Raw genomic sequence first — 16,065 nt, 5'->3', positions numbered from 1 at the left:
AGTGTGTCAGAAATCATATCTGATATTCTTCCTCAGTCATAATAACCTTCCATCATTACCGAACTGAATAAAGAAATAACACGACGGGTGCCGTATACGGTACAGGAAATGCTTACCCTTCCGGATCACCTGATTTCAATCCCGGTTTTTAGTGTAGTTCGTGTTGTTTCTTAATTATTATTTATAACTGTTGGTGTAAATGTCCTTTGGTTTTGTGAGTCTTTGTTTACTCCTTGGTTTTGATTGTTATTGCCTTTAAAGCATTTGATTTTTTTCTTATTAAACTTCAATTTCAAACTATTTTCTGACTGGTATGTTGACGAATCATAGCAATTATAGCTTTGTTTTCTCTTTCATAGGCAATCTTTGAAGCTGACTGACCCTGTCCATCACATTTATTACAGTCTGCTCCTCTGTCTAACAACATTTTCAGTATTTCGGTATGGCCATATTCACAAGCCATCATTACAGGTGACTGACCATCATTATCACCTTTATTATAATCTGCTCCTCTGTCTAACAACATCTTTACTATTTCTACATGACCATTTTCACAAGCCTTCATTAAAGGTGACTCACCATACCTTCCATATTTGTTATAGTCTGCTCCTCTGTCTAACAACATCTTTACTATTTCTATATGACCATGTTTACAAGCCTTTATTACAGGTAAATTACCATACCTGTCACATTTATTATAGTCTGCTCCTCTGTCTAATAACATCTTTACTATTTCGGTGTGACCATTTTCAAAAGCCTTCATTACAGGTGACTCACCATACCTTCCATATGTATTATAGTCCGCCCCTCTGTCTAATAACATCTTTACTATTTCTGTATGACCATGATTATAAGCTTTCATTAAAGGTGAATCACCATACCTGTCACATTTATTATAGTCTGCTCCTCTGTCTAACAACATCTTTACTATTTCTATATGACCATTTTCACAAGCCTTCAATACAGGTGATCTGTCAGCTTCATCACATTTATTATAGTCTTCTCCTCTGTTTAACAACATCTTCACTATTTCTATATGACCATTTTCACAAGCCTTCATTACATGTAACTTACCATACCTTTCATATTTATTAAAGTCTGCTCTACTGTCTAACAACATCTTTACTATTTCTATAAAACCATTTTCACAAGCCCTCATTACAGGTGACTTACCATACCTATCATTTTTATTATAGTCTGCTCCTCTGTCTAACAACATCTTAACTATATCTGTATAACCATGTTGACTAGCCTCCATTAAAGGTGAACTGTCATCTTCATCACATTTATTATAGTCTGCTCCTCTGTCTAACATCATCTTTACTATTTCTGTATGACCTTTTTTACAAGCCTTCATTACAGGTGACTCACCATACCTTCCATATTTATTACAGTCTGCTCCTCTGTCTAACAACATCTTTACTATTTCTGTATGATCATGTTCATAAGCCTTCATTAAAGGTGACTTACCATTCCATTTACATTTATTATAGTCTGCTCCTCTGTCCAACAACATCTTTACTATTTTTATATGACCATGTCGACTAGCCTTCATTAAAGATGAACTGTCATCTTCCTCACATTTATTATAGTCTGCTCCACTGTCTAACAACATCTCAACTATATCTGTATGACCATGTTGACTAGCCTTTATTAAAGGTGAACTGTCATACTCATCACATTTATTATATTCTGCTTCTCTGTCTAACAACATCTTTACTATTTTTGTATGACCATTTTCACAAGCCATCATTACCGGTGACTCACCATACCTTCCACATTTATTATAGTCTGCTCCACTGTCTAACAACATCATTACTATTTTTGTATGACCATGTTGACTAGCCACCATTAAAGGTGATCTGTCAGCTTCATCACATTTATTATAGTCTGCTCCTCTATCTAACAACATCTTTACTATTTTTTTATGACCATTTTCACAAGCTTTCATTACAGGTGACTTACCATACCTTCCATATTTATTATAGTCTGCTCCACTGTCTAACAACATCTTTACTATTTTTGTATGACCATGTTGAATAGCCTCCATTAAAGGTGATCTGTCATTTTCATCACATTTATTATAGTCTGCTCTTCTGTCGAACAACATCTTTACTATTTCTATATGACCATGTTTACAAGCCTTTATTACAGGTGACTCACTATACCTGTCACATTTATTATAGTCTGCTCCTCTGTCTAACAACATCTTAACTATGTCTGTATGACCATGTTGACTAGCCTCCAATAAAGGTGATCGGTCATTTTCATCACATTTATAAGAGTCTGCTCCTCTGTCTGACAACATCTTTACTATTTCTATACAACCATCTTCACACGCCATAAGTATTGCAATATGCATTTTGTTTAAATGAATTATCAGTATTTAGTTCTAAATCAATCCTAATTCTATCTCATTTTTGAATGATAGTTTTTCATATGTGACGTCATGCTGTTTCTAAATTTCATAAATTCAAATGTGGCATAACGTTTCTGCCTTTTCGCCATCGTATGTGACGTCACAATTTTTTTAATTACGTTGACGCTTGGACTGATTCGGATGTGTGTCTATTTTGTGATAAACTTGGGTTTAGTTTTCTGTAATTAGTTAATATTTCAGTTTCATTATGTATATCTCTTTCATATTCATTTGTTAACATTTACTGTTTGCAATAGCATTAAGTATTCTATATTATAAGGATGTTCTTATCCCGTGCATAAAAACAATGCCGTATTTGTCAAAACCTTTTCAACTTTTAATCTTTAGTGCTGTACAACTTTGTACCTTTTTCACGTTCGATCTTTTATATCTAGGCGTTATGTATTCAGGTTTAGTTTTCTGTAATTAGTTAATACTTTAGTTTCTTTGTGTATATCTCTTTCATATTCATTTGATAAAATTTACTGTTTGCAATAGCATGAATTGTTCTATATAATAAGAATGTTCTTATCCCGGGCATAAAAACAATGCCGTATTTTGCGAAACCTTTTCAACTTTTGATCTTCAGTGCTGTACAACTTTGTACTTTTTTCACTTTCGATCTTTTATATCTGGGCGTCACTGGTGAGTCTTGTGTGGGCAAGGCGCGTTTTTGGCGTATTGAATTTTAAACCTGATGCTTTTTGTTATCTATTAATCATGTTTTTCTGTGTCTAATATGTTCTCCTATTTATTTGTATTGTAGTCCTGTAATATTATGTTGTCATTTCAATGTTATATTTAACTTTGCCATTAAAGTGCGAGGTTTGGCATGCCTTAAAACCAGGTTCAACCCACCACTTTTATTCCCCTTTAAAAGTGTCCTGTACCAAGTCAGGAAGATGGTCATTGTTATATATTGTTCGTTTCTCTTTGTGTTGCATTTTAACGTTGAGTCGTTTGTGTTTTCTCTTATTTTTGAGATATTGAGATAAGACGTGGCACGGTACTTGTCTATCCCAAATTCATGTATTTGGTTTTCATGTTACATTTGTTATTCTCGTGGTGTTTTGTCTGATGATTGGTCTGTTTCTGTGTGTGTTGCGTTTCGATGTTGTGTCGTTGTTCTCCTCTTATATTTAATGCGTTTCGCTCGGTTTTGGTTTGTTACCCCGATTTTGTTTTTTGTCCATGGATTTATGAGTTTTGAACAGCGGTATACTACTGTTGCCTTTATTTACCATACATGTTACATTTATTATAGTCTGCTCCTCTGTCTAACAACATCTTAACTATATCTGTATAACCATGTTGACTAGCCTCCATTAAAGGTGAACTGTCATCTATATCACATTTATTATAGTCTGCTCCTCTGTCTAACAACATCTTTACTATTTCTATATGACCATGTTTACAAGCCTTCATTACAGTTGACTCACCATACCTTCCATATTTATTATAGTCTGCTCCTCTGTCTAACAACATCTTAACTATATCTGTATGACCATGTTGACTAGCCTTCAATAAAGGTGACTCCTTATATTCATCACATTTATTATAGTCAGCTTCTCTGTCTAACAACATCTTTACTATTTCTATATGACCATTTTCACAAGCCTTCATTACAGGTGACTCACCATACCTTCCATATTTATTATAGTCTGCTCCTCTGTCTAACAACATCTTTACTATTTCTGTATGACCATGTTCACAAGCCTTCATTACAGGTGACTGACCATTATTATCACCTTTATTATAATCTGCTCCTCTGTCTAACAACATCTTTACTATTTCTATATGACCATTTTCACAAGCCTTCATTACAGGTGACTCATCATACCATCCACATTTATTATAGTCTGCTCCTCTATCTAACAAAATTTTTATTATTTCTATATGACCATGTTCACAAGCCTTTATTAAAGGTGAACTGTCATCTTCATAACATTTATTATTGTCTGCTCCTCTGTCTAACAACATCTTTAATATCTCTATATGACCATTTTCACAAGCCTTCATTACAGGTGACTCACTATACCTTCCATATTTATTATAGTCTGCTCCTCTGTCTAACAACATCTTAACTATATCTGTATGACCATGTTGACTAGCCTCCATTAAAGGTGAACTGTTATCTTCATCACATTTATTATAATCTGCTCCTCTGTCTAACAACATCTTTACTATTTCTATATGACCATTTTCACAAGCCTTCATTACAGGTGACGCACCATACCTGTCACATTTATTATAGTCTGCTCCTCTGTCTAACAACATCTTTTCTATTTTTGTATGACCATGTTGACTAGCCTCCATTAAAGGTGATCTGTCATCTTCATCACATTTATTATAGTCTGCTCCTCTGTCTAACAACATCTTTACTATTTTTATATGACCATGTTTACAAGCCTTCATTACAGGTGACTCACCATACCTGTCACATTTATTATAGTCTGCTCCTCTGTCTAACAACATTTTTACTATCTCAGTATGACCATGTTGACAAGCGGTTATTACAGGTGACTCCTTATATTTGTCACATTTATTACAGTCTACTCCTCTGTCTAACAACCACATGACAAATGACATATCACCTAAATAACAACAATGTAATAAAGAAGTTTCATAGGTATATTCATAGGTATAATCATCATCATCATCATCATCATCATCATCATCATCATCATCATCATCATCATCATCATCATCATCACAGATATTTGCCAGTTGTTTTTGGTAAGATATCTCTAGTGTTTTCAAATAGCAGAGGAATTTCTGCCTGAACTGAGGAATTTTCATATTGATGTTATTAAATACATCTTGTAATTTTTCATTTGACCATTCATCAATCATTCTCTGTATGTACATCTGATGATATTTTGCAGGTACTACAGTAATAAACGGATCCATGTTATCTTTTGTTTCTAATAAAAATCGTTCCTTGATTAAACCACTGTCTGCATTCGTTATCAAGCAATATGTTATGTTTTTGCCATATATCTTAGCAAGAAAGCTAAATATCTTATCGTGTAAAATTTTGTATACATTGTTTTCTTTCTTTATGAATGTATGTGTAAGTGAGTCAAGTTCATCTTGTAATACAAGTCGTGATGTTCCCCTGTCTAATCTGCATGCCTCACACGTGTTCTCTATAACAGCCCTAGTTTGTTCATTCAACTCTTCTGTTAACATTTCTTCCTTTAATTTGTTGTTAAACATGACACATAAAGCCAAAGCACAGTATTTAGCGTGATGCCCTCTCTTTAGAAACTGATCAATCTCTGCTTCATAAATTGAAAATGGATTTTGAAAGAAATCTGTAATAATAAGTTCTGGATTATCATGGTACAATTTACATAAAAGAGGAAAACAGTCATAAATATCATAAAAGTCACTTATCTCAGAGGCTTTTGCATTGAGATACAACTTAGCTATTAATTCTTTTTCCGGTTTTGACAAGCAAATGTTTTGAGATAACATGTTACATACACATGACTTAAAAGTTGACAAAGAATCAAATTGTTTATTTAGGTACACTTGTAACCAACATGCTGCAAGAATTTTTGTTTGTTTTTTTTCTAGATTTTGTCTTATATCTTTTAGTATTGGTTCCCAACATTTAATGTCACTCTGGTCCAGCGAAAAGTTTCCACATAAATCATCAACAACAAACAATGTTTTCTTATTTGGATTGTAAAACCTCAGAATGTCACCTGCCTCTGTGACCACAAGTACATCATATTCTTCTACCATTTGTAAAGCCACGTGTCGGAGTGTTGCTGTCTTCCCTACACCAGAATTAGCTGTTATAGTTACACAGCTGTTTTCCTTTATACATTTGAAAATATGCTCTGCAGCTCTTGTGTTAACAAACATCTTATCATCACTGTCCTTCCAGGTTTTGAGTAATTGTTCATTTTTTGCTGAAATAAAAATAGATTATTATTATTATTATTATTATTATTATTATTATTATTATTATTATTATTATTATTATTATTATTATTATTATTCAACACTGTAACAAGATCATGGAATATTGTTTTTATTGATATAAATATTGACTTTGTTATCAGTTAATTAAAAGCTAACTAAATATTACTAGTATAGTATGTTATATACATATACATACATGTATTCATGAATCTACAATCTGTCGATACCTGTAACCTGGCATTGCACAAGGTCATGTTTTTCTCTGGCTGTTTATGACGTCTTTACACTAAATCCATTGGATGTTGGATGTGTACGGATTGATTGTTTAATCTTAGATGTATGATTTATTTTATTAGTTGTTAGCGGCTTTGAACTAGCTGTCATATAACTGCGAGTACTCTCAGATCTGTTCATTACGACATTTTGTGTCGGGATGTATAAGTACCCGGCCACGTCTACTTGTATTTTTGTCCATCTGATGAGTTAAGCCTTTTTCAACTGATTTTTATAGTTCGTTCGTATGTTGTACTGTTATACCACTGTCTTAGGTTAGAGGGAGGGTTGGGATCCCGCTAACATGTTTAACCCCGCCACATTATTTATGTATGTGCCTGTCCGAAGTCAGGAGCCTGTAATTCAGTGGTTGTCGTTTGTTTATGTGTTACATATTTGTTTTTCGTTCATTTTTTTACATAAGTAAGACCGTTAGTTTTCTCGTTTGAATTGTTTTACATTGTCTTATCAGGGCCTATTATAGCTGACTATGCGGTACGGGCTTTGCTCATTGTTGAAGGCCGTACGGTGACCTATAGTTGTTAATGTCTGTGTCATTTTGGTCTTTTGTGGATAGTTGTCTCATTGGCAATCATACCACATCTTCTTTTTTTTATAATCAATCACCTCTGTAAAATACATGATCAATATAAGTCATGTGTTTGTTTACACTTTTAAGGGTTTAACATATCTGTCATTATCAATGGTGCACTTTTTTGAAACTCACAAATCTCATTTTTATTCTTGGAATATATTGTTGTTAATTAGTTTTTATTTCTTTTCAAATTTCTTCTTGGAATTTCTGTAATATGCATTTAGTATGCATCAGTTTTCCCATAGACTGAACAGTGACAATATATTTGTAATAGGTTTAAATAAATGCTTCTCATGGCACAGCTTGATACGACCACAGAAGTGGAATCCTGAACAGTTGGGGCAAGTATGGACACAACATTCAAGCTAGATACAGCTCTGAATTAGGATAGTGAGTATATTTGATGCAGCATATATATATAAGTTTCTGACACAGAATGAATATGGTCGAAGAATTAAAATATTTGAAGTAGGATATTTACCTATTATAGTCAAATAATGGCAATGTGCAACAATTTGATAACAGGGCCCAAAATCCAACATATATTTGTCTTAGAAACATTTGTTTTGTATAAGATGTTATTGGTTTTGCACTAGCATTAAGTAACTGCAAGTACTCTCAGATCTGTACATTGTGTCTTTTGTGTTTTTGTTAGCCATTTGAATCAACTTTTTCTAAAAGGCTGTTGATTAACTGACACGATTAAGATATTTGAATATTGTATTATTCAGTACTTCATTTGTGTTGTTATCAATACATTAAAACATGTCCCAGACAAAAATTTGTTTCTGCCTCTGGCGAAAAACAATCTACTTTTTGGCAAAAAGTCGAAAACAATTTTTTCTTTTAATTTAAGCACTACATATAGTGGCAGCTGAGGGTGAAAAAAAAAACAAATTACTTTTTTCTCCAAAAACTGGAAACACACTTTTTTTTCTCAAAAAAATCCATAGCCTATTATAAAGGTATAAACAGTCTCAAAAAGCTGACGCAATATAAACTGAACTGCCTGATTTGACATTATGATTAATTTAAAAATCAAAAGGTTACTACATCTTACCAATCAAAAATCCCACAAAATATATTGAGAAGATGTACCCCAAGTCCCTTCAGACTGTTTACCTCTTATATTCCATGGTACAGTATCCTTCTGTGAAGTTTTTATTGTTTCCATTTCTTGTGTTACTTTCCTATGGTCATCCTGTAATATCTCATGGGATTTCTTCACTTCAGCATGGTGTTTTTGCAGTAATTCATGCGATATTATCAAACTTTTAAATGATTCTTTTAGTTCCCGGATTTCATTATTGGAATGTTTGATGTCCATCATTATTTCTTGGTTAGTTTGATCTAATGGTTTGGTTTTCAGATGATCACACTCCTGCTTCATTTGCTGCCCACCCAATCTATCAACAGCCTGCAAAATAAAGGATGATACGTGTTACTGTAAATGACTACAATAAAACTGATTATCAAAACTTGTAGGTTCAAAAATGGGTCTGCATAATTCTTGCATTACTCCGAAATAATAACAAACCAGTAATATATGGCATATCTTAAACATAAATGCAAAAGGTAAATGATAGAGACTTAGTGTCTATTGATTAAAAGTCCATGGTGAATATGAGGTCAAGGTCAAATTCTAATATCTAATTGAAACTTTTGAGCATGGAAATGAAGTGTTAAGTCAGTGAATACAACAGTAAAAGTGCTGACAAAAGATTTTAGTTCTTAATATGCATAACTCAAGATCAGTTAGAATGAAAAAGTGAGCAATCCAGCAAAACATTGAAAGTGACACCACCAATATTACTAGAGGCTCTCAAGAGCCTGTGTCGCTCACCTTGTTCTATGTGCATATTAAACAATAGAGACAGATAAATTCATGACAAAATTGTGTTTTGGTGATCGTGATGTGTTTGTAGATCTAACTTTACTGAACATTCTTGTTGCTACAATTATCTCTATCTATAATGAACTTGGCCCAGTAATTACAGTAAAAAATATTTAATAAAAATTTACAAAAAATTATGAAAATTGTTAAAAAATGAATATCATGGGCGATAACTCCTAAAGGGGTCAATTGACAATTTTGGTAAGGTTTGACTTATTTGTAGATCTTAATTTGCTGAACATTATTGCTGTTTTACAGTTTATCTCTATCTATAACAACGGTTTGTCTGTTTGTCTGAAAATTTCAGAGCAGATAGATCTTGACCTGATAAACAATTTAGCCCCTGTCCGATTTGCTCTTAATGCTTTGGTTTCAGAGCTATAAGCCAAAATCTACATTTACCCCCTCTGTTCTATTTTTAGCCATGGCGGCCATCTTGGTTGGTTGGCAAGGTCAAGCCACACATTTTTGTAAACTAAATACCCCATTGATGACTGTGGCTAAGTTTGGTTAAATTTGGCCTGGCAGTTTCAGAGAAGATTTTTTAAAAGAATACATAAATTTTAGAAAAATGGTTAAAAATTGACTATAAAGGGCAATAACTCGTAATTTGTAGATCTTACTTTGCTGAACATTATTGCTGTTTTACAGTTTATCTCTATCTATAATAATATTCAAGATAATAACCAAAAACTGCAAAATTTCCTTAAAATTACTAATTCTGGGGCAGTAACCCACCAACGGTTTGTCTGTTTGTCTGAAAATTTCAGAGCAGATAGATCTTGACCTGATAAACAATTTAGCCCCTGTCCGATTTGCTCTTAATGCTTTGGTTTCAGAGCTATAAGCCAAAATCTACATTTTACCCCCTCTGTTCTATTTTTAGCAATGGCGGCCATCTTGGTTGGTTGGCAAGGTCAAGCCACACATTTTTTTTTAAACTAGATACCCCATTTATGATTGTTGCTTAGTTTGGTTAAATTTGGCCTGGCAGTTTCAGAGAAGAAGATTTTTTAAAAGAATACATAAATTTAAGAAAAATGGTTTAAAATTGACTATAAAGGGCAATAACTCCTAAAGGGGTCAACTGACAATTTTGGTCATGATGACTTATTTGTAGATCTTACTTTGTTGAACAGTATTGCTGTTTACAGTTTATCTCTATCTATGATAATATTCAAGATAATAACCAAAAACTGCAAAATTTCCTTAAACTTACCAATTCAGGGGCAGCAACCTAACAACGGAATGTCCGATTCATATGAAAATGTATGGGCAGATAGACATGACCTGATAAACAATTTTATCGCGTCAGATTTGGTCTTAATTTGGTTTTTGAGTTATAAGCCAAAAACTGCATTTTATCCCTATGTTCTATTTTTAGCCATGGTGGCCATCTTGGTTGGTTGGTCGGTTCACTGGACACAGTTTATAAACAAGATACCCCAATGATGATTGTGGCCAAGTTTGGTTATATTTGGCTGAGTAGTTTTAGAGGAGAAGATTTTTTTTTTTAAGTTTACGGACGCCGGACGCCGCACGACAAATGATGAGAAAAGTTCACTTGACCTTTCAGGTCAGATGAGCTAAAAATTCAAAACTGTCTAGGGTTATAGGGAGGATTGGGATCTGGCTAACATAACGTTTAGCCCCACCACTTTCTGTATGTATGTGCCTGTCCCAAGTCAGGACCCTGTTATTCAGTGGTTGTCATTTGTTGCTGTGATACATATTTTTTTTCTTTTGAATTGTTTTACATTTGTGATTTTGAGATCTATTATAGCTGAACATTTGGTAGGGGATTTGTTCATTGTTGAAGACCGAACGGTGACCTGTAGCTGTTAATTTCTGTGTCATTTGGTCTTTAGTGGAGAGTTGTGTCATTTGCAATCATACCACATCTTCATATTGATATCAGATAAGTCAAATGTTTTTTTTTTGTCACATTGACTTATCTAGGTTTTTATAGATAGTTCTTATGTTGTACTGGTATACCACTGTCCCAGGTTAGGTCGAGGGTGGGGAACTTGCTATCATGTTACACCCCATCACATTCTCTATGTATGTGCCTGTCCCAAGTCAGGAGCCTGTAATTCAGTGGTAGTCATTTGTTTATATATGTTACATATTTGTTATTTTCTTATCCCAGGCATAGATTACCTTAGCCGTAATTGGCACAGCTTTTTGGAATTTTGGATCCTCAATGCTCTTCAACTTAGTAGTTGTTTGGCTTTATAAATATTTTGATATGAGCGTCACTGGCAGGTGCCACAAAAATCAAAATCATATAATTTCTATAAAATGAATTTCATAAGTGTGTGGAAGGCAAATTACGGTAGTTCTTGTAATTTGGTTTCAAATATCTACTGACAGGTGACCTACAATTAGTTAAATGAACATTGATTTTGGAATTTTGGATCCTCAATGCTCTTCAGCTTTGTACTTGTTTGGCTTTATAAATATTTTGATATGAGCGTCACTGATGAGTCTTATGTAGACGAAACGCGCGTCTGGCGTACTAAATTATAATCCTGGTACCTTTGATAACTATATAGATACCTACACAAGTTATATCATTCCATGCAGTATTGAAAAACCCTGTGTCTAGTTTGCCATCATCCAGATGAGCCAAGTGATTCCTGTAGTGTTTGATCCTTGCTAAGTCTGCAGCTGGTGTGGTTTCTATTACAGAAGGTAAATGGTCAAATCCACAAAGAGGAGGGGTGATTGGAGTCAAATTCCTCAGTAACAGTATCATCAAAGTTACGTCAAATGTTTTAGAATCTGGTAAATCTAGAATACATTATATAATAAAGAATATAAAAGTAAAATCCAATAGCAAGTTTGTTTATTAATACATTTTTAGCCAAATCAATACTTGGAAATATTTTTACCTACAAATTGTATAGTGAGTCCATCATGTTTATTGATTACAGTTGTAAATAAGTGATTTAAAGGAACATAAATTTAGCAGTTTTGCAAAACTAGAGGCTCTAAAGAGCCTGTACCGCTCACCTTGGTCTATGTGCATATTGAACAAAAGACACAAATGAATTTATCACAAAATTTTGTTTCTATGATGGTGATGTGTTTGTAGATCTTACTTTACTGAAATTATTGCTGTTTACAATTATCTTTATCTATAATGAACTTAGCCCAGTAGTTACAGCGAAAAATGTTGTGTAAAAATTTACAAAATTTACGAAAAATTGTTAAAAATTGATAATAAAGGGCAATAACTCCTTAAGGGGTCAACTGACCATTTTGGTCATGCTGACTTATTTGTAAATCTTACATTGCTGAAAATTATTGCTGTGTACAGTTTATCTCTATCTACAATGATCTATCAAAGTATTCAAGATAATAACCAAAAACGGTAAAATGTTACCCAGTCAGATTTGCTCTAAATGTCTTTGGTTTCAGAGATACAAGCAAAAACCTACATTTTACCCCTATGTTCTATTTTTAGCCCTAACGGCCATCTTGGTTGGTTGGTCGGGTCACCAGACACATTTTTAAAACTACATACCCCAATGATGACTGTGGACAAATTTATTTAAATTTGGCCCAGTAGTTTCAGAGGAGAAGATTTTTGTAAAAGTTAACGACGACAACGACGGAAGCCAAGTGATGTGTAAAACTCACTTGGCCACTAGTCAGAGGCGGGTAACTGGGCTCACCATGCTCACAAACATGTTTACCCTTTGTAAAAGCCAGGAACAAGAATATGAACAAAGCTGCTACTATTTCTTTTGAATTCTTTGCCATTTTTTTTTATCATAGAACTTTTATTACTTATTATGGCAACATGGTTTCATGATGCTTGCAATTGATAAGCTAACACAATTTTTGTTTCACTTTTCGTATCATATTCAGCTACATGTAAGTGTGACTTAAGGAGGGGGAGGGAGATTTATAGGTTCTAGCTATAAATAATGTTATTACAGACAATTGTGAAATGAATGGGGAATGTGTCCACAAAAGAAAACTGATGCCCTTGCTTGCATATCATATATGTTATAAGTTATATAAGTTATAAAGGGACATAACCGAAGAATGGTAAAGTGACTCTACCAAAATTTGAATTTGATCTGAATTTTGGGGAAATAAGTATTATGTTTAAGTTTCAAAAAATTTGGTTAAGGAAAGGTTAAGTTTAGAGAACCATGAGAATAGAAACGAAAATCCAGAATTTTTTTCCATCTATAAAGAGCATAATTCTTGAACAATAAAAGTGACACTCGAACTAGATCTGTATTTTGTGGTTATAGGCATTGTGTATAAGTTTCATAACATTTGGTTGAGGCTAACTTAAGTTAGAGAACAGAAATGAAAAAAATCATCAAATCATACCTCTAGAATTGTAATAGTGACACCACCAAAATTCAAACTTGATATGTATTTTGTGGTTATAAGCATTGTGTATAAGTTCATTAGATGTGGTTGAGACTAACTTACATGCAAGTTAGAAAACGGAAATAAAAAATTCAGCAGGGGGGGGGGGTCATAAAAAACTATATCTTCATTTTAAACATACTTTCATTTGAAAAGGTTTGAGATACAGCAAAAGGAGTATGTTGGATAAAGTCCTAAAATGGCCCCAATTTCTGGCAAAAATTCAAAATCAGGATTAATTTACCAATGCAAAAATAAATCATAGCTTGTACGATGACAATATCAAATTTTTGGTTGTTGAAATTTCACAAACTTGACTTTGTTCATGACGTCACATTAATAGCACTAATTTAGAATTTTATAGACGAAAATTCAATGAAAATGGATTAATTACCATTACTTTCTTGCATCGGATAGGAAACATATAGAGAGCAGGCGTCGACTAAGAAAAACTTTTCGCATAATCTTTGTTATGGCATTTTACATATCTTGCACAAATATTAACTTTGTCAACCCCTGCACACTTTGTTTCCATAGATGCATTTATTTGGTTGAAATCTGTACGATTTTGTAAAATTTTGCCCTATGTGGAATGTAAAAATCATCACTCCAGAATAAAACTTTTTCCAAAATACTTCTATTTAGTTTACTCATATATCTTTTCGTCAACTTAAACATAACGTTAACTCTTGAAATGTAAAAGTGACACCACCAAAATTCAAACATGCTTTGTGTTTTTAAGTTATAAGCATTGTGTCAAAATTGTCTGTCATTTTGCTGAGACAAACTAAAGTCAGAAACTCAAAATTCAGCAATAACTCTAAATAAATAGTAAGAGTTATGCCACCAAAATTCAATCTTGATCTGTATTTTGTTGTTCTAATCTTTGTGCATAATTTTAATAGCATTTGGTTGAGGCAAACTAAGGTTAGAGAGGATAAAGGGGCATAAATCAAGAACTATAAAAGGGATGCCAGATCAAATAAAACATGAGCTAATAAGCATTTTGTATAAATTTCAGGCTAACTGAAGTTAGAGTACTCAAACCAATTTCGGGATGTAAGAAGGGACGGATGAAAGGAAAGACATACATGTACAGACTGACATGGAAAGACAACGATATACCAAAATGCGTTCTGAAATTGGGCGTATATAAAAACTGATACTAGAAAAAGGATATTTAAATTATCTGCAATAACAAATATTTTGGAACAGAAGGTTTGGCTATGAACAATAAATATAAACATCATGTAAAGCACAGTTTTGTGTATACTTTTTGGGAATCTAGGAAAGGGAAACATTGTATTATAAAATAAAAATTTCTGTACTCACCGGGAAATCTAGGACACAGAAGGTTCCACTGTGATTGGTTGATTCTATGCTTCTTTTTTAAGTCAAGCAATTTGTTTAACTCCTTTTTTATTGTTGCTTCTAAACATGCTGGAGCAAATTCACTATCAAAGAAAGTTCTTGCTGCACGAGGAGAAATTCCAGTTAATAATAAACTCATTCGAACATAGTTTTCTTCCTCTACAGAAAGAGTTGCCATAGTTAAGACTTCTTTATTCCTTTACTAATTTTAGACAGAATTCTCTCAAGCAAAATATATTTATTCTAGTTGTCAAATCATAGTTATTCACTATATGACAATAATTCATGACATTCAAGTTGGATTTAATCTTGGTTGTTGCCCCTCTGATGAAGAAAACCACTTGGAAATCTATTATTTACCATGTATTTACTGAAAAATAAGTTATACATTAATTTTAATGTCTGCATGAACTGGTCAATTGGATGCTTTCTGGTATAATTCCTGTACATACTGATATTTTAGTGTATTTTGCACATGTAACATGTATAACAAAGTAAGTAATTTTTCAAAACCCAATAAAAGACTTCATGAACGAAAATTATTATTTCAGGGCACTATGAATAACAATTGATTGTTCAGGTATATTTTACTCATTCTAACATTATAAAGCATGCATAGTTTTCTTCCTCTACAGAAAGAGATGCAATATTTAAGTCTCCTTTGTTCCTTTGCTAATTTTAAACAGAATTCTATCAAGCAAAAGATCTTTACTACAATTTCTAAATCATTGTTATTTGCTATGTGACACTATTACATGGCATTCAGGTTTGCTTAAATCTTGAGTGTTATGAAGAAAATACTATGATATCTGGTATATTTACTGCAAAATAAGATATAAATGAAACAAAAAGTCTGAACAGGTCAATTGGATGCTTGTTGACCAGTATAATATTTGTCATGTTTGTACTGATTTTTTTAAATCTCCTTTATCATGTGTATGTGCATTTTGTTTATTAAAAAGTAGATAATATCTAATAAATCGCTTCGCCAAGCGCAGCTGGATATGACAACCAAGGTCCAACCCTGAACAGTTGGGGCTAAAATGGACACAGTATTCATACTTGATACAGGTCTGAATTTGGATTGGTATTAAGTATTTGACACATAATAGGTTTCTGACACAGAATAACTGCATTTAAAGAACTTGAACTGGTTATGATATTTGAATTTATAATATTTTT

At 33.1% G+C, this 16,065-nt stretch overlaps 2 protein-coding genes across 2 annotated transcripts; both read right to left on the bottom strand.

Moving 5' to 3' along the window:
* Nucleotides 1–3,652: 3,652 nt before the first annotated feature.
* LOC143066865 (uncharacterized) lies at nt 3,653–5,126 on the bottom strand. Its single transcript, XM_076239676.1, has one exon. The coding sequence runs from the start codon at nt 5,006–5,008 to the stop codon at nt 3,653–3,655; it is 1,356 nt and encodes a 451-aa protein (XP_076095791.1). The 5' UTR covers nt 5,009–5,126.
* Nucleotides 5,127–5,129: 3 nt separating this feature from the next.
* Nucleotides 5,130–15,249, bottom strand: LOC143066864 (uncharacterized). Its single transcript, XM_076239675.1, has 5 exons — nt 14,845–15,249; nt 11,681–11,910; nt 8,346–8,640; nt 5,237–6,342; nt 5,130–5,198 (listed from the first exon to the last, which is right to left on the bottom strand). Exons 1-5 carry the CDS (start codon nt 15,059–15,061, stop codon nt 5,130–5,132), a joined length of 1,917 nt encoding a protein of 638 aa, XP_076095790.1. The 5' UTR covers nt 15,062–15,249.
* Nucleotides 15,250–16,065: the final 816 nt, after the last annotated feature.

This window comes from Mytilus galloprovincialis, chromosome 3 (assembly GCF_965363235.1).
Source record: "Mytilus galloprovincialis chromosome 3, xbMytGall1.hap1.1, whole genome shotgun sequence".
Classification (NCBI taxonomy): domain Eukaryota; kingdom Metazoa; phylum Mollusca; class Bivalvia; order Mytilida; family Mytilidae; genus Mytilus; species Mytilus galloprovincialis.
Note: the sequence above shows the minus strand (reverse complement) of the source record. Positions and strands in the feature narration are given on the sequence as shown.

Coding starts and splice junctions, on each gene's coding strand:
- LOC143066864 (XM_076239675.1), bottom strand. CDS start 15,061: ATGGCAACTCTTTCTGTAGAGGAAGAAAACTATGTTCGAATGAGTTTA. Junction 11,911..14,844: donor TCTGTGTCCTAGATTTCCCG/GTGAGTACAGAA, acceptor AATGTATTCTAG/ATTTACCAGATTCTAAAACA. Junction 8,641..11,680: donor CATGGAATGATATAACTTGT/GTAGGTATCTAT, acceptor TTTATTTTGCAG/GCTGTTGATAGATTGGGTGG.
- LOC143066865 (XM_076239676.1), bottom strand. CDS start 5,008: ATGTCATTTGTCATGTGGTTGTTAGACAGAGGAGTAGACTGTAATAAA.